The sequence below is a fragment of the Drosophila suzukii genome, chromosome 3, assembly GCF_043229965.1.
Source record: "Drosophila suzukii chromosome 3, CBGP_Dsuzu_IsoJpt1.0, whole genome shotgun sequence".
NCBI classification, from domain to species: Eukaryota; Metazoa; Arthropoda; class Insecta; order Diptera; family Drosophilidae; genus Drosophila; species Drosophila suzukii.
In genome coordinates, this window is record NC_092082.1 from 15791697 (window position 1) to 15817214 (window position 25518).

General features: G+C 36.4%; 1 protein-coding gene across 9 annotated transcripts in view; it reads right to left on the bottom strand.

Annotated features, from left to right (window-relative positions):
- Positions 1-25518, bottom strand: part of Pdp1 (PAR-domain protein 1) — a 59448-nt gene that overhangs the window by 23640 nt on the left and 10290 nt on the right. The window contains exons 1-2 of one of the 9 annotated variants that reach the window (XM_036815230.3): positions 21395-21641; positions 19287-20299 (exon numbers count right to left, since the gene is read on the bottom strand). The exons of 4 other annotated variants lie outside the window; for them this stretch is intronic. In XM_036815230.3, coding sequence (XP_036671125.1) covers positions 19287-19389 — 103 coding nt within the window. In that variant the 5' untranslated portion in view covers positions 19390-20299; positions 21395-21641. Of the gene's footprint in view, positions 1-19286; positions 21240-21394; positions 21642-25518 lie in introns of those variants that run through there. 4 more of the 9 variants (XM_017070414.4, XM_036815231.3, XM_065864490.2 and 1 more) reach the window with 4 other exon arrangements.

A 25518-nucleotide genomic window follows, 5' to 3' on the forward strand; every position in this document is an offset into this window, starting at 1 on the left:
ATATATTTTTTTTTTTCCTTTTATTTTCCTGTAATATTTTGTTTCCGTGTGACTTCTTAGTACTTGCAAATCGTGGAAATTTTTTGTGCATTATTTCAATCAAATGTCGCCGCAGAATTGAGCCACCAACACAAAGACAGGGCGCAGCAAATCAAACCCTAATTAAACACCCTGCGATTTGCTGTGTTTGCATGGAAACCGTCTGGGGTTCTGGTTCCATATAGGGGGTATACTATGGATCCCGTGGAGAGCGGGGTACTTGGGTCTGGCACTGCGACGTTCGAGTCATTATACACGTGTTTAGTGCAGCAGGTCGTAAATTAACATTTGCTAAATAATTATTTAGAAATGCTGAAATGCTTAAACGTTTTTACGATAGCACAACTGGCTTATTAAGACCCTGCAATCAGTTGACCCAGATTGCGCTTTTACAATGACATATAGGGGTAAATAGGATAATACATTTGGAATAGGCTAGTTAGACTAATTCAGAGCAAATATCCAGTTAATTTTTACTGTTGTTATTTATCTCTAAGCTGAAATACATTGATTTTTCTAAGCATTTTAAAATTATTAGTTGAAAGGCAAACTAATGACTAAAGCAAAAATGCACTCATTTAGTAGCAATAATAAAGTCATAAATAATAGTAGGCAATTATTAAATGTAAAATTCTTTTATTGAAACACTAATTAAACTTTCTGGACATTACTTTAATACATAAGTGAAATTCTTAATTCATTAAAAATAATTAACAGCAAATAACTCTTCGTACGTAAGCAATTAAAAGATCACTTGGAAATAATTAAAGAGAAATACCCTGAAAGATAGATTGATCCACTACATAGTTTAATAAATATTTTCAGACTGATTGATTGATCTTGAAGTTCAACAATTATAATTATTATTTATACAAGTAAGTTGATCGTATGTTATTCAAGAGCATATCTAGATAATACTACCCCCATTACTATTCATGGTTTTAAACACGCCATATTTTAATCAACTTAGACTTCTTATAGTCCGAAAGTATCTCTGCAGTTTTTATCTAAACTTTCATTCATTGGCAGGAAATTCCGAAGGCAAAACATGCGCCATATTTGACGGCTTTATAGAACAAGTTAACAGAAAATAAAAATTATATTGCGGGCGGCTTATCAGTATGAAACTTGGCCAACAGGTTGGTTTGGCTCGCCGCTGACCAGACAATAAACTGAAATTTCATATCTACGAGCAGACAGTTTTTTGGCGAGGGAATCAGGTGCAAAGTTGAAGTTCAGCAGTCGGAAATTGATTTACGTAATTAAAGTATGGGGGGATTGAGGCCCCTTCCCCCCTTTTGGCCTTATCACCTGGCCCGACTTTGGACTGGAAATTCGAGTAGCCCAAGAAGCGAAGAAATGGCAACGCAGCTGAGGTCGTCGCCTGGCGAAACATGTGACCCCGCGGGGAGGAAAAGTGGGGCCGTGAAAAGCAAAACAACAAACGAAGAGGACGTCAGCAAAAATGGGCATTTTGATTTCGATAATCATTGTTGTCGTAGGCTAAGACTAAGGTAAGAAAAAATTCTAATTAATCGCCAACACGTCGTATGCGCGATATTCAAAGGGAATTTTTCAGGGGGCGGCGGAAATGTATCGTTTAATATAAACGATTCGCCCTGCGCACGTGTTTCAGCCAACGGTTTTGCGTCCGCTGATGAGTTCCAATGTTTGAGCAGTCTGCCGGGTGGGTGGATGGGCGGAAATGGGGACGGTGGGTGGTGGGCGGCCAGACAAGTTGCCTTCAGCAAAAAAAACAAAACGAAAAGAAGCTCTCTACCGCTCCAAAGAGAGCGAAAGCAAAAGCGGAATTCCAAAGCTTTCGCCAGCTTTCCATTTCGGTTTCACCAAAGCAGCCAACAGGGGGCGCAAAAGCTTTTGACGCACAGTGGGGCAAAGGGTTGGATTTTTCTCTTAAAATATTACAAAGTAAAAAGCTTAAAAACAAATATTTTAAACAAGTAATTGTAAAAGGTAAAATTTGATTCTAATGAAATTTTGAAACATATTTTTCAGACCGAAAAAGCTTTTAACTTATAAAAATAATTACTCTGCACCTTTAATACTAATAAATATTTAATTTCCACCTTGATTTAAGGCCCCCTGTGTTTAAATTGTTTGAAATATGTTTCTATTTAGATAAGGCTGATTTATAAAGTTGATAACTTTTTTTTAGCTCAAAAAAAAGGTTTCGAGAAAAATGTAAGTTCAAACATAATATATTTAACTTTAATTTCAGTTATTTTAAACATGTTTTCCTGGAAAATAATGCTATTCAATTATCACTGAAACAAACAATAATGATTTATTGTCTGATGACTTCGTTAATAACACCAATTTGTTCACAAATTAACATAATAAACAAATAAATAACACAAAGTATATATACCCACAGTTTAATCAAAAATAAAGTGCCTACAAAGCCAAAACAACTAGAGTGAAAACATTTTTTCGTTAGCTTGAATTAAAATTGTTTTTTCGTGCCCAAAAAATGCCGCTCTCGCCTTTGTTTATTTATAACTTTATTCATTCAGAAAATGTCAATGGTTGACAGTTGCCAGTTGCCTGCGATAGATGGCGCCACAGCAGCCGAACATGAAATTACATTTCGAACAAAATTGGGAAATGTGGTCTGCAACAAAAAATGTAAGCAGCTGCTCCAATGCTTAAAACTCAATATTTTAACTAACAACAAGATTTTGGTCTGTAGACACATCCACACATTTATATTTATTCCTGTATTCAGTTTCCATTTCATTTAGTTTTTTGTGCTCGCAAGAATTTCTAGACACTTTGTCTTTTGACAGTTCTAAATGTGTAAAACATTGCTTAAAACCAAAATAAAATCAAAGGCATTCTCCACGCGTGTTTCCCTTTGCTCAATTTACGCCGCCCAATAACTAAAATTATATATAGTTTTCATTTTTAAATATACATTTTGGTACTTTTTCAATGATATTTTTTTGGATTTAAAAAAAAAAACTTACTCAATGACAATTTCCTGCGTTTCGCTCTCAATAAGCTCGTAATGGAAATTAACCCTTTGTTGTCAGAAATGATGCAACCGGGTTTTCAAATTGTCGTTCACATGAAAACTACTTCGAACTAGTAAAAAATTTTGTTTGCATGCACAACTCATCTGCCGCTTAACCCCCCTTTGCCCCTCGTTTTTGGCCCATGAGTGGCGTTAATTGAGCTCTTTATTGTTGTTGTCGGTTCAGCTTGTTTTTTATTTTTTTTGTAATTGCCGACGAGTGTTAATTAACTAAGCTGTCGGTTAGCATATATAAAGTTGAAAGTGGAAATGAAATGTTTGGGAATTTATTGGGGCGGCAATGGATCTTTGGATTGGATAATTTATATTATATATAGTAATAACTAAAATTATATAGGCTTTTAGCACATTTGTTAAGGAATTTGAATACTACTTGATATAATATAGTATAAACACATTAAAGTTCCTTTATTACCCTGTAAATGTTCTTTCTATCTCTACTCACCATTTTCTGGTATTCAACCAAATAATTATAATTTTTGATAGAGCTCACTCACCTGCAAAGAAAGCAAAAAATTTAAACAATTTTAATTAAAATCACAATTTGATGTAAAACTATTAATACATATGTTCAGTCATTTTGGGTAATTAAAGCCAGGAAAACAATTAATTTCTAAAAATTGTTCACCCAGAAAGGAAATAGAAAAATGCCTCGATTTAATCAACGAAAGACATGTTTGCTCTCATGTTTAAAAGGGAAAACTAAGAAAAACTAAGTAAAAGAGTAAAAGAAAATGGCAAGAAAAAATTTCAGAGTGTTTAAAGCAACTAGCAATCAATGGAAACATTAAATGCATTTGTCAAAAATGTCGAGATATATTCTAGATTTTTCGATCGTTGCACTCAAATTTTTCTCTGCATTTTTGACACTTTTCCAAGTAATTAACAAAATCAGCCAGCACAGTAGTTGGCAACTGAGAAACCACTTAAGAGAGAGGAAAATATGTGAATAATATTTTTTATTGATTTAGCTGTGGGAAAAATTGTTGCGCACTTTTGTTGGCTCATTAAGTGAGCAAACATATTTTCCCATTTCGCATTTCGTTGGCCATTTGGCAGATGATTAGACGAATGCACATACCTCATACGCCCTGTTCGCCATATGCAACATTTCATAGTAATAAATCTGCCCCACTTTCCCGTCCGGCGGCAAATGCAATTTCATCTTTGATCAAAGGCCAAATTGAATTTTCTATTCCATTTCCCACAAGTCGAGGCAGGAATTTAGGAATTTCTGAAAATTCTAAAACATATTCGTCCACATTTATCAGGCAGTTCTGCCACCTTATAGTTTTTATTTCCCAAAATTCTATTTTTCGTTAAGTTGGGTGCCCAGGTGTATTGTATTTACTATGAGTGGGTGGCTTGCCATTTGGCCAGCGGCAAATTTGTATTTCCTTTCGATACTTATATATTTGCTTGGTGGCCCATAAATCCCAGGGGCAATCTTTAAATGAATTGGTTAACTAGGAAATTAATTGGGCGGCAAATTGGTTAAAATCTGTGTGATTATATCAGCCATTTAGCTCAGTTCACTCGTAGTTTACTATTTTATATATATATTTATTTACCCTTCCCTCGTCGCAATTTCCTTCGTAAACTCAGAATGGCCTGTACTTTTTGCTTCCAACACTTTCCACCGACCACTGGCATTTTACCCATTCTTTTTAATCGTAAAGCCAACAATTGCTTTGATTTTCCTGCCATTTTCCGGCCAACCAAACCGCAACTTAATTGAAATGAAAACCAAATTTTAATGAAGCAAACCATGAAGCGACACCGGGCAGACTGATGGAGAAAGGACCCAACTGGGGGTGGAATTTTCATTTTACAGTTTTCCTTTTGTTTTTCTTTTACCCACAACCCCCTTTTTTTATTCTGGGTCCTACATTGTCGCTGTTCTCGTTGCTACTTTAAGTGTTTTTTGTTTGCTGTTTTCCGTCTGTCAGTATTTCCTTTTTGTTTTTTATTTTTTGTCTTTCAATGAATTGAGTGGGGCACACACTACTTACACACACACACACACACCCCCGGTCGCCCATTTCCGCCCCCCGTGGGCAGCCATGAATCGACTTTCATCAAATGCAAACCGTTTCACAGTCTCTTATGCAAATTTTCTTTCATTTTTTTGTGCAGCTCTTTCAATTTGCGATTTCGTCTTCCTTTTTTTACAGTGGCCACTTGCCGAATGCGTTTGCATCTCACATTTTGATAGACTGTAGCCGAGGGCAGCACAACTTTGCCCAGAAGTCTGCCTCTTCTAGAGAACCTGGCACTTAGTCAATGTCCGGACTTTTGTCTACCCGTCCGGAAGAGTGCTTAAAGCATTAGCTGCATTTTCTGTAATTTAGTTTAAATATCTCACACATTTAGCTCAAGAAGTCCCCTTAAAGTTTGGCATCTAACAAAGGTATAATGAAAAATTCGTTTAAAATCTTTCTATTTTTTTAATGTATCTGGCAGATACTATCTGCTTTTAAAAATATTTTCTTAGGGTAATCAAATTTGTTAGCCCTGCAATTTGAATTTGTCTATCCGTCCGGAAGAAATATTAAAACATTAGCTGCATTTTTTGTAACTTAGTTTATATATCTCACACTTTTAACTCAGGAAGACTCCTTAAAGTTTGGCATTTAACAAAGCTATATTAAAAAATTCATTTAAAATCTTTTATTTTTTTTAAGTATCTGACAGATACTATCTGCTTTTAAAAATATTTTATAAGGGTACTCACATTTTTTAGCCCTGCACTTGCATTTTTTTATATTCCCATTTAATTTCCGTTTTTTTTTCCACTTTTAAGTGCCAAACATCAAGTTTTAACATCATGGCAATTTACATTATTATTTGGCTTGCCCAGAGAAAAAAAGTAAAAGTTTCTTCTTATTTGCTGAGCTAATTAACGGAATATGTCGATTGCTATTTGATTAGAACCCTCCCAAACCCCCCCTTCATTTAACCCCTTTTCACCACCCCCTTTTTGGCTGCTCGTGATGTGGATTTTCTTCTTATTTTTTCCCATCCTCTCTTTGTTTGCTCAACAAATTAAGTCAATTTTTTGGCAGCTGCCTCAGCTCGTTTTGTTGCTGCTGTTGTTGGCTTAAATTAATGCATGTCTCTCAGTTGGCCTCTTCTCGGCGTGTTAATTGAATAAAAAGCATGTGTGGCAATGGCCAGAGGGGCGGCGGTACGGCTTTTTCCCAGGGGGGGCGATACTGGGTCTAAGAAAACAGCAGTGAAATAGTTGAGCACGCCTAGCTGCTCTCAAGTGCCGAGGTTCGCGTCTCCACATACATATAAGTCCGCCAGCTGCGACCCAAGCCATCCACACCTTGTCTTGCCTCACCTGGTCAACACTGAGAGAAAACTCCAAAGCTAGTTCTAACTTATAAGGAATTTATATTCAATATACAGTTTTTCAAAATAAATCATTTTACTTTCATTTTTAAGGCGAGCATTTGTTGCTAAAGCCCAATTCCAAGCAGATTGAAATTATCAACCCTTACAAAATATTATTTTCCTGATCATTACATTATGTAGTAGTTTGTTTTTACCACTACCAAACAAATATCCTTAAAATTAACAGTCCTTAAAATTTCTAAGGGATAATAATTCATAAAAAGTAAATCTGTTATTATTATTTATCTAACATATTTTAGAAAACTTTAAAATACCAAAAGATATGGGACTTCTAAAAATCAAAATTTTTTGAAAATGTATGTATAATGCTTTTATAGGCAAGAACTTGAGATCAATAAGATTCATAGGAAATAACTTAAGATCAATAAGTTTCATAGGAAAGAGCTTAACATCATTAAGTTTCATAGGTCTACTTTTTCCAATTTTTATTATTTTAAAAATGTCAGCAAATAAGTATATCTTTTCTTAACCATTACAACTTGTTTTTGATACTTAAACATTTATTATTTTTCCCTATTTTTCTCCCTGTGCATTGGGGTTGTGAGCCCCTCTCTCAACCACCTGACCCACCAGGTATCCACAGCTCAGGCCTCGCTTTCTGCCGTGTGCATCTAATAAACGCAAATTGACAACGAGAACCCAGGGAGATGAGAGGCCAAAGGAGATGAAAGATGATGATGACTGGGTAAAGGTATAGGTATAGCTATAGGTACAGGGAAGTAGAGGGCAGAACGGAGCAGCGAACATAGTGGAACACTCGTGACACTTTAATCTGGCGGATTGGGTAAATAGACAAAGTAGTCGTCAAGTCGGGCTGAATTCCCCGGGCGTCGGGCACACAATGAGATAAGCAGACGGGCCTGACTGGGCAAATATTACATATATCGAGGTGTCAAAACCGACAGCCCACTATTATAAGAACAATGTAAGTCAAGCTCGATGAAGATGTAAAGTCAAATGCGGGGTGTCATTTCGATGATCTAAAGCCGTATTTCCCCAAGAAATTAGCGATGTGATATAGCTGACCATATAAAAAAATACAGAAATAAATTCATGATGAGGAATTTGATTTATTAAACCGATCTGTTGACTAATTGTGTTAAGATAAAAAAGGCTAATGGTAAATAAAAAATTTGTTTTTTAACATTAATATGAGTAGGAACTTTTGCTTTTTTTATTTTTTTGTTTTCCTGCTTAATCCAATCCTGCCGTAAATTAGTCTTCTGATTAAGTCCAAATCCCTATCCATCACTTTAATTATATATGACTCAAATAAAATATGCTTTATAGCTGCGACCATATAAAGCCAATTGAATACCACGGCTAAACTTAAAAATCGAAAACTGATAGCTGATAAGGTAAAACCAGACGAGACGCCACAACTATGGGCACTCGAATGGAGCTTTATTTATGATCCCTACATCCATACAGCCATATCCCATGGATAAGGTGGTGCTGGCAGACCCCACGAATCCTATAAATTACGGCGAAACCTTGTTGTGCAAAGTGATTATCTTTCATGAAAATTGATTGGCCATAAATGTGTCGGGAAAAATATCTTCGGCCAGGGAACATTTTCGATTAAAATCAGTCTAATAATTCTCTTTGTCATTGCTGCCACTTTCTATAGAGTGCAACACCTCGTTCGCAGATCAACCTTTATTGTTCATCTCATCTCCGGCCGTTTATTGTTCATTTTCATTTTTCCCGGCCCAATTTATTGGCCCCATGCCAGGTGGCGGCATTCTCCTGGTATTGTATAATGTCCATATCGCTATATCTATCTATATAACCGTAGCCACATCTACACAAACGCATATACCATGTTTTTATATGGTGTAATCAGCTTGTGTGTCTGCCTTCTGCTGATGACTGTAATCAAGACAATCAAACAACAAATTCTCACACTTTATTGCAGTTGGGAGATTTTCGTTCTAAAAATTATTCGGATTTATTTACCTAATATTTGTTTTGGAATTTTTATTATTTAATTTTAAATATGCATAATATTTTGTGGCTTTTTTATACGAGTATATTTTGTGGAATTTATTTGGGGTTTGGTTGACATATATTTTTGATGGCGGATTAGGTTGGAATATAGATATATTAGTCAGGGACATTTTCCGCTCAAACTGCGTCACCAGTGATTTATGAAACAAGCTGGCAAAGTTCTAGTTCAATGATTTCTATGATTTCAGAGAATGTAAAACTATAATATCTCAACACAATTAGCTTAAAGACATGTATTTGCTGTGCAAAAATCTATACAATTTTTACTTCTGACGCTGCCGCCCCCAAAAGCATTTATATTTCCTACTAAAAGTGATTTATGATGATCTCACAATGTTGTAGTTCAATGAGTCAAATATTTAAATTTATGTTTCCTTTGGTTTGCTAAGTTTTTATATCTTAAAGTGCACTTGCTTAGAAAAATTCCTGATAATAAAAAAATATGTAATCGGCGATAATGCAAATATTACAATATTGTATTGATGTACGTTAGAATTTTTTTTTTGTTAAATATTTCAAAATTATTTCTCAAATACATTTATAATTCCCTTTCATAAACTTATTTTTCCCTGACTGGAAAAGCTCATAAACTAAGTACATTTTTAGGGGCCAGAACAATGTATCAACTTCCGCTGGTCGTTCAATCTTATCAAACGTCCTTGAGTGTCGCAGTCAAAAAAGTTTTATGACCACCAACCGAAAAATTTTAGGGGTTCCTCAGTAGGGAAAGTATTTTTCTTTCACAATAGCCATCAAAAAAAAGAAAACTACGCAGATAGTAGGTATTTAACTCGTTTAAATGGGAATTCCTTGCCAATGGCGGTGGAAAAATACCAACCTATATAGACAAAAAGAAACACCGAAAAGTCAAAGCAAAGCGCACGAAAAATTATGAGAAATGAATGACGTCTAAATTTTGTTGAAGGTTAAGACAAATGGCACATGTTCTCGCCCATTTTCATGGGGGGGTTGACAAAAAGTCTTAAGAACCATCCCCTCTTACCACTTTCCGTTCGATGAAAAATTGCGCCAAGATAAATAATTCCAAAAAGGAAAACAAATCAGTTAACAAAAGGCAAGAAAAAGAAATCAAATGGAAATGGAAATGGATATAAAAGCGAATGACTCATCTGGATTTTTATTTTTGAAGGGAGGCGCGGGAGGTACGGAAAATTTCTTTGAAACTTTGATGGGCTAAAATTTCATTCTGATAATTGCGTTGAACATTTGACTCTTTAGGAATAACAAAACTCCCCCAAGGTGTTCTCCTCTGTCCCTTGATTTTAGCCTAGGTAAAATGCTGTAGTTTTGTGTGCACTTCTGGCCAAGAGCCAAGGCGTCTGCCATCTTGATAAAGTGTTGGCCAAAAAACGTACGCCACATTAGTGGCAGACTATGTATAAGGAAAAGGGGGGCCCAGCGGGCTGGGGTATTCCCCCTTGGCAACACACGTCTATATGGGATGGCTATCGGGGTATAGGTATACCGACTGCCGGGCTATGTATGAGTTACTAGAAGAAATAGAAATGTCATTTGACAAAAGCGAATGCACGAGATATGGCCGAGAGTGGAAGGCACAGATCGAAGGGGTGTACGATATAAGTGGTGCTATGGGCCAGGCAAAATGTCAAGCGAATGCAAGCCAAACTAATTGCAGAGCAGGCCAACAAAGAAGACCATTGCGATAGAGAACTAATATAATGACTCGCATACCCTCAGTTTGAATTGGGGAAATGATTGGGGGCGGTGCGCTGTCAGTGATGGTAAGGGTACTGATTTTATCACCTGGCTAAGGTGCCAAAAAGATGCCATAAAAGTTTTTCTTAAGAAAAATCTTATCAAAAAATGCCGTCAACATGAAAAATTAAACTTTTTGGTGCCTTAAAACGATTGAATAAATAAAAGATTCCCTAAATTATCAGGTATTTTAAATAATAAATGCTTTCGGAATATAAAATCAGATTTGTACCATATATACTATTTAAACTTACATTTTAAAAGCAATTCGGGGTTAATAGCTATTTAATATTAAAAATTCATTTATACCCAAGTAAAAATTATTTATTTATTATATTCCGTGGCTAGTAGTTGGTCATTATCAAAGTTACCACTTACTTTCCCTTACCGTGTACTATATATGGCTTGCACTTTTAATATTTAATCGAAACCCCCCTAACTAATGTCCCGACTTGCACTCCCTGTGCAATCTTTAGCTTAATGGCCAACAAATTGTTGCTTTGACCTGACTCAGCTTGACCATATTTACCACCCCCCCACCATCTCCCCCATTTGGTAGCCCACATGATGACCTTATATACAATGTAAGCGCCACTACAATCGCAACTTTAGTCACGCACATAGGGCCGAGTTACTCGGGCCCACTCAAAACAAATTAAAGCTCAATTTGCCTTCGTTATAAACTAATCAATTTTTTACAACCCCCTCGTTCCCGCACACGTTTTTTATTGAAAACTTGATGGAAGGATCAAAAGTAGAGCAATTCAGCAATAATTGAGATTGGATACGCATTTGTAAAGAGCTTTGGTTAGGGATGCGTGTTCAACCCAAGAAACTGACAGGGGTTCCCAGAAGCATTAAAGTTTATAGTGTTTTGACATTGTGGAAAGATGACAAAAAAAAGGGAGGGAAGTAAATGGATAAATAAGTAACAGAAGCCACCAAGAAAACATATCGATTGGTATATTATTTTTAGTACTTCCGTTAGCGATAACATAGCCCCCTTTATTTCCAATAAATCTCTTGTTTATAGGAACGTATTATAAACATACCCCTAAATGGAAAAATAAACTGCAAGCTATAAGCCAAATTATTTATAATATCTTTTAACCCGCCCCCAAAAGTCTGTGAATTTAGCTTGATATCGGTCTTTTCAATATAAATTGCAACTTCTGCGATCTGACTTATCGTAAACATTTATTGATAAAGTACATATATCTACAGACTGTCAGTATCCAAGGGACTTTATATTGTTTGTGCAACAAAAGCCGCTGACAAAAGAAGTCTCTATGACAAATGAGCCAAGAAAACAAATAAAATTTCAATTCCAGCCAGTAAGATTATTAAGATCGATGTGTGTATGTTTTTACAAAAGGGAAGATAAGCGTTAAGGGGCGGGAAAATGATATCAGACCAATAAATATCAAATAATTGAATCTATCATAATTTTCAGGAAGTTTCATTCATATCAAGTCTGGGGTTATCTAGGAATTTCCAAGACACGACCAGGTTATTTGCTATAAATATATATACAAATATGAAGAACTCTTAAGTAATTCTTAGAAGGTTTTAGCCATATCGACAGTGCCAGTCATAAAAAAGCCAATAAAAATGCAATTCCTAGGCGAAAATGATAAGAAACATTGAATGCTAACTTCTTTGATCCGCCAGTTAGCCAAAAAATGAGCCACAACAAAAGTGAAAGAAAAAATAACCTTGAAATCGATCAATTTCCCGTCTTTAAAGTTTGTTTTTCGGCTTTGTTCTGCACAAATTAAGGTCAAGCCTTATCACAGTTACCAAGAACATCATGGCTAAAAATATTTAAAGTAGCTAAATGTTTGAAAAACTTTAACAAATAAAAGAAAATGTAATTTTAGTTATCTGGAAACAATTGATAATTGCGTCAGCAGGCGCCCCCAAAGCGAAAGACTAATTGAAAGAGCAACCCAACTAGAAAAAGCACACACATTCTATGTGGCAAGGAGAATTTTCCAAAAATATGTTTGTGCAATTAAAAATAAAACGAACGAATGGCAAAAGATATGCAGAGAATGAAAACAATTTTAAAAGGTAAATTAAGCTAATGGATGTTTTTTTTCGGGGGGCGGAGCAGCAGAGGTTGTCTGCCAAGAAGCTCCAAATTGCAATTACTTGTTGCAGCAATATTCATTTATTTCACTAGCTAAATTTAGTTTCTCTGTTGTTGTATTTTCTTTTGGATTTTCCTATTTTCAAAAGCAAATCATTTTGGGCACTGAGAAATATAAAAATGTTTACTATTTTCCCTCAGCTGAAAATGTTTATTTGAAATCATTTTTCACGCTTTCTTTTGCCGATTCTATCTTTCGTTCTTTTCCTAGATTTTTTTCCGCTTTTGTGCTCATCGTTCAGCACATGATCAACGGTCTAAACTACGTCAGCAAGGCGAGAAAAAAAACTGATTATGCTAGGGGAAAATGCTAAGGTAAATGTGTGATTTTTGTTGACCCGGGTGAAAACTGATTAGGAAAAAGTGCTTGGAAAAATCTGATTTAAATGCCTTTGATAGTGAGGTGTGTATTTATACATTTAAATAATCTCAACGGGGGTAATTTGTCAAATGTCAAGATCTGGGTGACAAACCCCTATATAAATAACCTTGAAAGGGGGGCGAATTTAAAGGGTGTAGCTATCTTTATCGTTATTTTTGTTTATTACATTACTCTACTAAGCATTACAACCACTGATAATTTTATTTTTAGTTTTAATTACCTTTACTTTTTATCATTTCCTAAGCCTTAATTTCATATTACGCATACGCCCCATGTGCCCATACATCTTGGCTGCAATTTCATCACAGCGCTGAAATACTGCCTCGTGTCTCACTTTATTAAACGCTAAATGGCCAACTTTGTTTGCCCAATATTTTATTTTACTTTTTGTTGGTTGTTAAACTGAAACTCGTGATTGAGTTCAACTAATCGAAGAGCCAGTCTTAACAATTTAGGCACGCTTTCGGCCAGGGGCAAAAATAAATAAAATAAAGCAAGGGGCCTTAGGCAAAGCTCTCTTGTTTTCTTAGTGTTAGTTAAAACAGCAAGACGCTAACGTGTCTTAAAAGGCTTTAGTTTGGCTTAGGTTTTCTGGGTAACAGAGGGGGTGGGGGGTGGTCTTACAAAAAAAACTATGGGGAAAATGAGAGCAAGCCTAGTATTACCGGCTCATAAAAGACAATAACAATTTCAGGCCAAAATGAAAACAAAAACGTAAGTGAATCTCAGAGAGACAAACTCACAGATACAGTGCGCATGTCTTGGGCTTTTTGGAGACTTATCTCTCCCATTGAGTCTCTCTGTAATTTCCACCCACCGAGTCTGTGTGTGTGGGCGTCGTATTTCGAACATGTCCTTCGAATTTCCGGGTTTTGCTACTTTGACATTTGCAACATGCTACGCCTGGCTAAAAGCAAGAAGCCGAACCAGTCGGGAAATATCGTAAGGGGGCTTAGAAAGGGGCGTCCGTTAGGGGGGGGGGGGGTCCACAAAAGGGGATCTTTCGGGGGATATACTATATATAGGGTATATTCGCCCTGGCTGAGTGGCAAAACATTCTTCGTATACGAGTATTTTTGAGGCCCCAGCTGCTTCGGCTTCTGCCGCTGCTGCTTCCTGTTTACAACCAACACATGTTCAATTCATGGGTGTGCACAGGGGGGGTGAAATGCGGGGGGCAGGACGACAGGACATTCCACAGTAAAAATCTGTGCAATGCTGGGGGGTATCACAAAACCCTATATAGGTCTGTGTGTCTTTTGTGTGCCGCCAAGGAGGGTTACTTCCCTTTTTGTATTATGTCGATTTTTCGGCATTTCGCGAACTTTTATTTCTGTTGCCATTTCTATTTCCTTCCCTTAATTTTTTTTATCCCTTTTGACGTCATCGCGGGGGCTAACAAATGAAGTCAACATTATTTCATTTATGGATTTTGTTATTAATGTTGCACGAACTGTGAATGTTTTAGTGCCCTCTTGTCGGTGTGTTGCTGTTGCTATTGTTATTTTTAGTGCTCAATTTTGCTGCCTGGCTTTCGTGACTGTTTTCCAACTTCCTGGCAGTTTGTTTTGTGTGCCACTCTGGTTCTTGTTGTTGTTGTTGTTTTTATTGTTGTCCATCATTTTGCCAACAAAAATTCCGGTGGCAACGCCTACAAGCAACTTAAAGAGCACATCAAAAAATTGTTTACTCAAGGCTCGCTTTATTAAATACATTTTTAAGGATAAAAGGTTTTGGGCGAAATGAAAAATACATTATTAAAATCAAGAGCATACTTCGGAGCACCGGAAAAAAATCTCTTCTCTTTGTTGATATATTAATTTTGAAAAGAAATTGCCAAACAGCTTTTTAAGAAATTGTGTAAATTTATTTTAAAATATTTTTATTGTACCTAAAAATACTAAAAAAAAACTACGTGTTGGCAACAACATTTGTATTTATTTTATATATATTATTATATTTTTCCCAGTGCACCTGAACCTCAACCAAACTGAAGCCGAAGTCGGCGGGCGGCAAATGCCAAAAAGTGTTGCCTGCTTTCAGGCGCCGCCAAGAGGATACGTATACGTCTAGTTATCCGTGTGTTAGTTTCGGATTTAAGTTGCCCCACCACACGAATGTGTGTGTGTGTGTGTGAGTGTTCGCTCGCTTTGTGGTATTTAACCTTAATTTGATTCCTTTTTTCAGCCATTTTCCTTCTCTTTTTTCCTTATTTTTCCCCATTTTTTTGAATGGCTGCCTTCGCCAGGTACAAAAAGTTGCCGACGTCCTTGCTGCGGATGATACAGAAAGGTTGGCATGGCCAAATGCCAGCGAATAATTTCCCACTTCACTTTTTTAAATGGCGAAGTCAGCGAAAAAATTGATTAAACATTTTGCACTCACACTTTAAGCTGAAGATATATATTTATATATATAGATAATGCTGAAGATATGCGCTTTTGATATGCATCGCGATCTTCTAAAATAGACATGGCAAACATATTGTTTGACCGCAATTTTGCGGGAACAACGAAAAAATTACCACCAGCTGCCTGGCATGACAAATTCACACGCCAGCATTTTTCCCTGCTCAGTTTAGTTTTTCCTCAGCTGCAGCTGAATATAAATATATATTTATGAAAATATTTTTCACACTTTGTAGCCACTTTTGTTTGATATTTCTACTATATGCTTTTCACACATTTCGCTTAATTAAAATGGCAAAAAAACACACGGTTGTTTTTTTTTGTATAGTATGTTATCTTGAGATTCGCCACCATTCAAGGCGGGTTTTTCAATTAAAAGTTTTAATTGCATAGAGCCAAGTCAATGAATCAATGAGTATGGTAGAAGTTTTCCTTAGGGACAAAGCCGGACTTCCATGCTAAACTTTGATGCATTTTAATCGCCATCTTCACAGGTGGTGACAGGCATGAAAAATGCAACCCAAATGCATAGGTAATCAAGGTGATTACATAAACATTGATTCACTTTTGCCATTATCAATTGACGACACACACGGTGAGCCTTTCGGAGATTATGTCATTGGAAAATATTCTAGATTAATGATTAGCTGCTAATTTGCAATCAATAATGATGGGTAGGCAAAATCAAAAAAAAAAAGAAAATGAGATAGTCAATCCCTGCCACTTGTTTACTCGGTCAAACAACAATTCGAGCTGTCATTTATTTATGCCAATTGCCGGCGCTTCGTTTTATGCAACATTGACATGCAAATCGAATAAAATATAATTGCACATCAGGCCGAACAAAGACAGCGTGGTTATGGAACCAGACGGAGCCACATGGCGTTTGCAGATAGCATTTTAAATTCCACTTGAAATAATGCATTCGTTTGCTTTCATAATTCAATTGGACGGCATAAAGGTGATGGCAAGCAATTATGTTTCACTTTAAAGTTTGTTTAACTGGGGGGAAATGAATGAGAAATTTGATTGGTTAAATATTTAGCAGGCTAAGTGATTGTGCTCGGCAATTTGGAATGTCCTGATGGCATTTTAAGCTGTTTTCTATTTATTAGAAAACATGGAGAGCCTTTTGTTATTTTTAAAAGGATATTAGAGACTGATTTATTAGTAATAAAAATTTAAATCATTTGTATGACTCTAGAATTTTTACTCAATGATTTATAATAATGGAATTGTAAAGATTGTGGTTTAGCTACAACTGCAATCTGAGTAATCAGTCACCCAAACGATTCATCCAAAAACGCTTAATACTATGACCCTAATCTACTTATATTCATCATCAACATCCTATTGGAAATTCTTAAAGATATCTTGAGACATTTACCCTTCTGTTATTTGATTAACTAAATAATGCCCATAAATCTGAATAAAAAACTAGCTCTATGAGCTTCTTAAGCATATGACTTGGATACAACTGGAATCGGGCGAATAAATCCCCCTGAAACCGACGACTCATCCGACTTTGAATTGGATCACCAGCTCATCAGCTAGATACAAATCAAATGCCTTTGCTTATCAGAGGAACTAAACCAACTTTTGAGCTTTGTACTCAATGGCGGCACACGCAGCTGTTGGCTTTTTGCTTTTTTATTGTCTTACACTCGAAGAATTTATGTGGGCCGGCGAGTGATTTGTGCCAGACGAACGACTCCTTTTCTTTGCAACTAAGTACGGCAATCTTATCTACCCCTTGGCTAGTTGGTTGATGTAAGATTTGGTAGTTTAGTGCAGCTTATCGCTCACTTGATTATACCCGGCGTCCCTCTCAATTTGACTTGTTACACTGTTAGAAATAAGATGGCCTTAAGGTCACATAAACACAAGTCATCAACGATTGTTGGTCAAAGAAATTAAAGAAAAAAGATTTCATTTTCGTGGAGGATTATATTATTTTTTTAATTTTATTATTAACAAATATTTCAAGTTTTATTCCTTGATCATAAAGGCAGATATTTAGCAAGAAAAACTTCATACCAATCCTATAAAAAGTTTTTTTTTATTAAGAACCCATCTTTTAACCTTGTAATCCCAAAGATATAATTCATTTCCCGTAGAGATACTTTTAAATCTATTAAAAATAGTTGCTGTGTACCCAACGCTCTTCACACTTGCCCCTTGTCTATCTGCAGCTTATCAGCCTGTTTCACCCTCTTTTCCGATGTTTATTTTGCCGTATTTAACTAGTGTGTTTTATAAAGCGTATTTTTCATTTTTTTTTTAATGCGGTAATCAAATGCTTGTTAACACACGACAACGCTTAGATGATAAGAATTACGGAAAAATTAAAACAGAAAAAAAGAGCCAAACTAAAGAAATAAAATAGAGGACAGCCTCAAAACCTATGCTACAATAAATTAAAAAATATAATACAAAACTTTTGGCCAGACGGAGAAGGTTTGCCACAAGTGAGTGCTCGGGTTTCCGCTTATTGATTTATGGAAACAACTTGAGAGCCAAAATGAAAGGGGAGACTTGGGCCTGCTTTTCATTATGCTGACCGATTATGACACTTTTTAATGGAATTTTCTCGTTCTGCTTTTATGCTATTGATTTCTGGTTACGTTGCCGCCAGCCAAGTAGGCGTTCCCCGGTGGGCGGGGCAGATGTGGGGCCAGGAAAAAAAAAAAATGCAACAGCACACTAAAATGGCAAAAATAAGAGAATTAAAATGCTTTCTGAATCGAATTCTTTACCACAGATGGGTTTTCGTTTTTTTTTTTTTTGTTCGAAGCCATATGCTGGTCAAGACCAATTCCTTTCTTATGCAAATGTCTTGGAACAGATTTAAACGGGTTAAAATTGTGTGTGGGTGAAAAGATAGTGCAGCAAAATTGCTGTGTAATTGTTTGGAAAAAGAAATTGCAATTGAAATGCAATGAAAAGTGGATAACAATTGCAGAAAAGTAAGATAAACGACGGCCTTGAGATGATAAATAAATGGTACCCGCAGAAATCGAAGGACTTTGTAAAACTATCTTTAATTCAAAGACAATTTCAGCTTTATAGGATAAACTAAATTGCAGCTGTGTCTCTTATAAAATATACATATATTAAATATTTACAACACACACCGAATGCAATCTACAATAGTTAGTAATAAAAACCACAATCTCCCAAAAAAATTCCATGGAAAACCAACCGAAATGTCAATCACTTAACCCAAAAATATTCCTACAGACACTAAAAGCTAATTATTAACAATAATTCGATGGCCGACCCAGATTGCTCAATGGGTTAAGGCGTTGATAACAACGTCTCGGTGTCCGGCATTTGTAGAGGGGGTTAATCGAGGCGAATCTGGGCGGGGTCAGCCCACGTTCAATGTACTTCAATGACCCCAAACAACCACGAGTGCTACATGCGACACTCGGTTGACTTGACCATGTTCCGCACTCTGTACACTTTAACCTTGCGACAACCCTCAGCTCGTTTTTTCCCCAATCGCCCGTTTACTTGAGGGTTAATAGCCTTATCAATTTTGATTTCAAGCGTACTTCGACATGAAACGATAGATAGATAGATAGATGGAAAGATACTTGCATTACTGCCCTAATGAAAAGCTCTGGAAATGGCTTTTCAAATGGGTCATCTTTTGCCAAAGCAACCACCCTGGAATAAAATCCACTTCCAACGCCATCAAATTGATTTATGTTTGGTAAGACATGAAAAATGTTTCGGTTTTATTTTAAACATTATTTTGCCATTAATTTGGATTTGGGCTATACGAAACGTGTCTAAATCTTCTGCCTGCCATCCCTTAAAAGAACTTCCCCTTTTCCCCCCATTATTTTGCATATTTCCGGACGTGCGATGACCCAATCACAGAATAATTCGTATTTTATGACTTTGCTTTTTTTGTTGAGGTCTGAGTTCTTTTTTTGGTTGGTTCTCAAGTGGTAACAGATTGCCAGCACTTGCGGGTAATGTTTTCTTTTAGTACATACTATTTTTGAAATTTTTCAATTGCAGAACATTATGCTCAAGTATTTTTTACCCTTTGACTTTGTGCTGTCTACTCACCATTAATGCCGCTGATCAGTGGATAGTTACCATCACGGCCGCCAATTAAGTTTTTTAAACCAGTTTCGATCAGTGTTGGGGACGATCGCTCCCTGTCGCTCATTTTTTCATAAAAATTTCCGAAATTTTGTGATTATACACGAACAGAAAAATGTCTCGTTGCGGGTTTTATACTGGCCTGCAGTTTGCTGTTGCTTTTTCTAGTTATGTTTCTTTGTTTTTTGTTTTTATTTTTATTTTTCGCAACAATAATAGTTATAATGATGTCAATCTCACAACAATAACAATTAATCAATTATTTAATTTATAACGAACGAAATTTGTATCTCACTTTGAGGGTTATTTTGATTTGGTTGCTTAGTTTAGTTATATGTTGTTTTGTTTTTTGGATCACAATCGAAATTAATTTAATTAAACCTTTGAAAATATTGCACGTTTCCCGTTACGTTTTATTGCTTCGTCTATATATAATATACGATCTTTCTCTATAGATTTTTACATAGATACTTTGTGTGTTATATATATAGAGATGTATATAGATATATTTGTATATTATTACTTTTCTGTTGGATTTTTGTTATGCTGGCTATAAATAAAGGCACCGCGAATTCATTCAACAATATTTTTATGTTTTAACAACAACTTTTGCGAGTACAACAAGAAATGTTGGGTGTTTTTTTTTATATTTCGTTAAAAACTAATTCATGTGGCTGTTAAAAAGTACGTTTCGCTGACTTTTTGGTTACTTTTTGTTAGGTTTATTTTTGTGTAATTGAATTTGTTGTTTCATTGGCTAATTAAGCTATTTTTATAGCGCTTTTCCTGCTGCAAATGCCGAATGCGTTTGGTTTTCTCTGGTTGCAGTATTTTATTTTGCTGTGGCTTTTCTCTTTTGTTTTTCCTCGGTGTTTTTTTTTTTGTATTTTGTTGACAGTTTTCAGTTTGAAAAACGTTTAACGCAGAAATTTGTTGTTAGGCTTTTTCGCTTTTTTATTTGTATTTTTGTGGCGGCACTAAAAATAAAATCAATTGCTTTTTGGTTAGAGTTCTGCTATATATATATATTCTGTATTATATATACATATGTATATGTACGTTGTAGGTATGTGATATCTTATTGTACAGTTATAAAGCACTAATATGGCATTTGCAATAGTTGGTCGCCCGGCATGCGACAGAGATGGCAGATTTGGTGAAGAAGAAGAAGCTGCAGCAGCTTTGATTTTTTTTTGTGTTCCTTATATTTTTTTTTGAGAATTTTAGGTATAGTTATGGGTGAGTGGGTGGCGGCGAGAGAGAGACGGCGAGAGAGTAGGCGAAAAACGACGAGCGCCCGACAGGGAAAATCGATGAAAAATGTTGACAACAGAAACGCGAACAACAACACCAAAACACACACAAACGCACCGAGTTTTAAGGACTTTTAGTTAAATTTTATGTATTATGATATATGTTTTTAATTGCTGATTTTATTTAATTTTTTAGGGGTGTGTATTATATTATCCTTATTCTTTTGGGTGTTTTTTTTTTCTGGTTGGTTAGAGGAAAGAATTTTCTTTTTTAGTTGTACCGTTTATGCGGTGCGTTTTTCTGGTATCCGCGTATCCGTGCGTTTGTATCTCAACGAACGACGCTCGACGTGTGAGTGTTTCAACGTGTGCTGCTGTTTTTACTGTAAAAATACGCTTCGGCTGCGCTCGGCTCGCCTCGTGTGCCTATTGTGGGTGTAGTTGTGGCCGCTCTGCCGGCGTCGCTGTCGACGCAGAGCGCATGTGACAAGCGCCTACGAAAAACCGAAATTCGAAGTTCGAAAGGTCGCCGAAAAAACGGTGAAAGAGCGAAAGAGGCAGCCGCGCGGAAAGAGGATGCGGAAGTGGGGCCAACTCTACACTATACAACCGAGGAGATGCATTTCCCGTGACCGAGAGAGAGAAAGTTGGAGAGTCGGAGAGTAAGAGATTTCGAGCGCGGGAGAGAGTGCGCGCAAGTCAGCTGATTGTTGTTTCTGTTTGTTTTACAATGCTTTTTGCACTATGAACATTACACTCACATTTCCCACAAAATATATACAGATGTACATAGATATATATACAAGCAGACAAACTTACAAACACGCGCTTGTTTTTTGGTTTTTAAAATCACTCATCAATTGGTTTTAAACTGTACACTCTTTTTTTTAACTGCCTGACAGTGACACGTGCTTTTTGCTTACAATCTTTAGGGTTTCAGCTAATTTTATAGCTTTCATTATAGTTTAAATTTACTTTCGGTCAGGCTTTTTTGACAATTTTTTCTGTTTAAAAATTTTGAATTAATTCGAATTTTTTTTTTTAATTTAGTATGTTTTTAGTGTGGCTTTTGTGGCGCTGAATGTTCAACTAACTTCTGACTGGCACACGCGCTCGTTTCATTGCAAAGTGTAAAAGTGTAGAAACACGCCGCCTGAAATGAGAGAGCGAGATACAGTACGGAGAGCGGCTAAGGGCAAACTCACAGATACAGATACAGAGTATGCTCGAATACAGATACAATATGCTTGGGCTTAGAATCACGCTCTCACTCTGTGCGATTTCTCTCTCTTTTTTGGCCGCGTGTTTTGGCTTTTTTATTTTTGGCAAACTTTTTCGTTCAGCGCGCGCAACTTAAAAAAAATAAAAGCCAAATATTCACTGATATTAATGTAATTTATAACTAAAACAGAGAGATATTAAGCTCGGGCCTAAGCTTTGTTTAAGTTACTCTCTTACTTGACGTGCCGCCTAAAGCTCAGTTTCTACACTGAGGAAAAATTAATAAAATTTAAAATTTATTCAACTAAAAGTTATATTATATTGGAAAAAAACAAAGGTCATAAATGATTTTTTGGTGACAATTTAAAGGTGCATTAAAAAAAATGTAGGTTCTTTAAACAATGTAAACGTATAACATTTTAAATGTAAACCTTAAATCCAACTATTAAATAATTTATTTATAAGCGTTCCCTCACACTTTTCTCAGTGTAATGCTTCTAATTGCCTTCTAATCATTTGGCCGCTCACTCACACGCGTGCAAAACTTTTGGCATTTTCCACTGCGTCTCAAAGTTCACTTTTTGATATTGCGGCTCTCTTGCGACTCTCGCAAAAGTATCTCGCGGATGGCCGGAGTATCTGAGAGATCGCTGGCTAGCCGGCCTGTGTGCCTCTGGCTGAATTTTTATTTATTTTGTTTCATTTCAATTTACTCATGCAAAAGTGTTGATTTTTTGTTCAGCTCTGCCCGGCTATTACGTCAATGGAACAAAAACGCTGACGCTTGTAGTTGTACGAATACGAGTATCTCTATCTGTATCTGTATCTTTGGCCGCAGCTGTAGATGTAGATGTATCTGTATCTTTGGCACTGCGGCAACTACAGTGTTCATTTCAATGTTTTTAGGTTCTGTTCTTCTCTTGCTCTCCCTCTCTGATTTATCTGCCATTCGCGAGTTTCTTTATTTTTCACTATTTCGGTTGTATTTCTTTTTTTTGCGATTTATTTTTTTGTTATTATTTCTAACATGTATTTTGCGGCGACGTCGACGCCAGCAGCGCTCACGTGAGTTGATTTCATAGCTATGAAAACCTTTTTAATGTGTGGAAATTTTTGTTTGTTTTTTGTAGTTGTTATTTTCCCCCGCTGTAATTTGTATAAATAAACACAAAATTGTAGAAACGAGAATAGAGAGAGGAGAACCCCGCGAAAACCGAGAACATTTTGCACATTAACAATTTATGAAGGAGCTGGGGCAATTAGAACGCCTTGAAATTTGACTTTTCAAAGGGGAGGGAATGAAGGTTAGCATCTTCCCCAGGTGTCAAATAAATAGTAGTATTTAATGGAACTCAATATTCTTCGATTAGAACGAAGCGAAAAGTTTCTCCGCTGATAAGAGCTCACACTCAATTAATTGCCTGGCGTAAACAAAATAATTAAAATACGAAGAGCGCTCATCGAACCTATTTTAATAGTTTTAATTGACATCATTTTGTAAATTCATTCAGTTGCTGTGCGTTCTGTTAGGTCTAAGTGCATCGTTTATAATCATTATTTTACTAAGAGAAAATCTTCACTAGGTTTTGAGTTTAATAAAAATGAAATGTATTTTAAACATGAACAGTCTTAAATTAAAATGTCATTAACCTAATGGCAAAATTATTGGTATGAACATACATTAAAATGCGGCCAATAAACTTTCCAAATTTTTAAATGGCTTTTATTGGCGTTCTAACGAGCTATTTCAGACTGAGCACGTTCTACAAATTAAATATGCAATTATGTGTGAACTTATTTAAATGCGTAAACATATTTTTATACCAATAAAGTGGTGAAGGAACATTTTTAAATTAATTCAGATATAACTAATTAATTTTACTTTTATTTATAAACATCTTAAAATAATGTATAGTTTAATTTAAAAAATATATAAATTAAATATACAAAATGTATAAAAATAAAGATACCATTATTTACTTGGTGGCGCCCAATAGAGCCCTTAAATATTGAACCTGTTTTATAGTTTTCGAAATATTTATTTCCCGGTTAGAAATCTTACACCGACCCTGATTACGACATTGCCTGACCTTTTGTCCGCCCCTATCACCAACTGATCTTCCTGGGTGCTAATGAACCAAGATAGTTCCGCCGCCAACCTTCGACGAGATCAACAACTGATCAACTACAAAGCGCTTCGAATCAAAATAGTTTAACCAAATTTGAAGGCACACTAAGCCAAGGGGATTCGTACTATTTTGGCCATTTTGGCGGTGAGTCAGGGCCCAGAAATGCCGCAGACCAGAACAGAGGGATATATACGGCAAGTACGAGTGGAGGGACCCAGAAACTGAATTTCTTCGAACGAAATAGAACGAAAACAGCGAATCTGTCGCCTGTCATCATGTGACATGAAGAAGAACTAGGAAGCGGTGGGCAGGAGAAAATCCGAAAGCCATAGGGAAATAACTCAGCGCACAGATATACATACATATATATGGATGGACGGTTGGATAGATAGATTCTATGGCGGAAACGTCATTCCCATTCAGAGTCCTCCAAGAAACGTGTTCGAGCGTCATAAATTATATCGATGTTGACCCCCTCATAGCCAGAGGTTTACCATTCCCCTTTTCTTTCCAAGTGCAACAAAAGAAAGACAAGGCGAAAATGTATCTTAAATTGTGGGTGAACGCATATTCGAACCAAACCGAACCAAAAAAAATGGGACTCTCCTTGGTTCAAATAGTTCCAACAATGTTGCCCATCACGAGATGTCAGGCTGTCAAGGAACCGACGGCGGACACCTCTATATATATCGCTGCATATAGGTACACCCAGTATATATCCATGTGTCTCTAAAAACTTATTTGCTTTGGCATTTCTGAAATGTCGCAGGCAGCGAAAAATGGATTTCAGATTCGGGGTTTTCGAGTGGGCCCACCTTATCGCTATACTGCACATATCACCGTGCAAACACGGGAACCAAAGAATTTCTCATTCTATATGTATAAGGTACACATACTTTTCTTATCAAAACCACCATCTTTGATCGGCCTTGGACATCCACCGAAAGAAGTCGGAAAGGTAATGCCCTCGAAAATGCATCGAAGGCGAAGATAATCCAATTCAAAAATTCTTTTAATTAGTGGACATTAGCATGGAACTGTGAGCGATGATCTCCTCCTTGGAAGATCATGTTCTGGCAAAGAGCGTTCTGAAAAAGCGTATATTTGCTACGCTAACACTCGGATGGAGATTACCCATTATCAGCTAACTGCATATACGTATATCCCTGTGTGTATATACCTACCCAGAGATCTGAACTACATTTTGCTCTATTTGAAATCTCGCACATTTATACGAAACGAAAACGAACGAAACGAAAAACGGACGACGACGCAAACGACGACAAGTTGTACAAATTAACGTACAAATGAATGACGGAATTAGTACGTGTGCTCTTTGTTGATCTAGCGAGAAGATTAGGGGAAGCTATAGGGGATATAGCTCGAGGTTCTACGACCAGAAACAGGGGACGGGGACCCACTACTTAGGGGCCCTTTCTCTAGTCGAACGAAAATGTCTCCATGGCACAGAGAAAAGATCCAGATCCCAAAGATACTTTTTGAGATGCCACATGTATATATTCTGGATACACTCTACTGCTGTGCAGCAATTCATTAGCATCACGCAAATGAATTAATAACACCAAACTACGA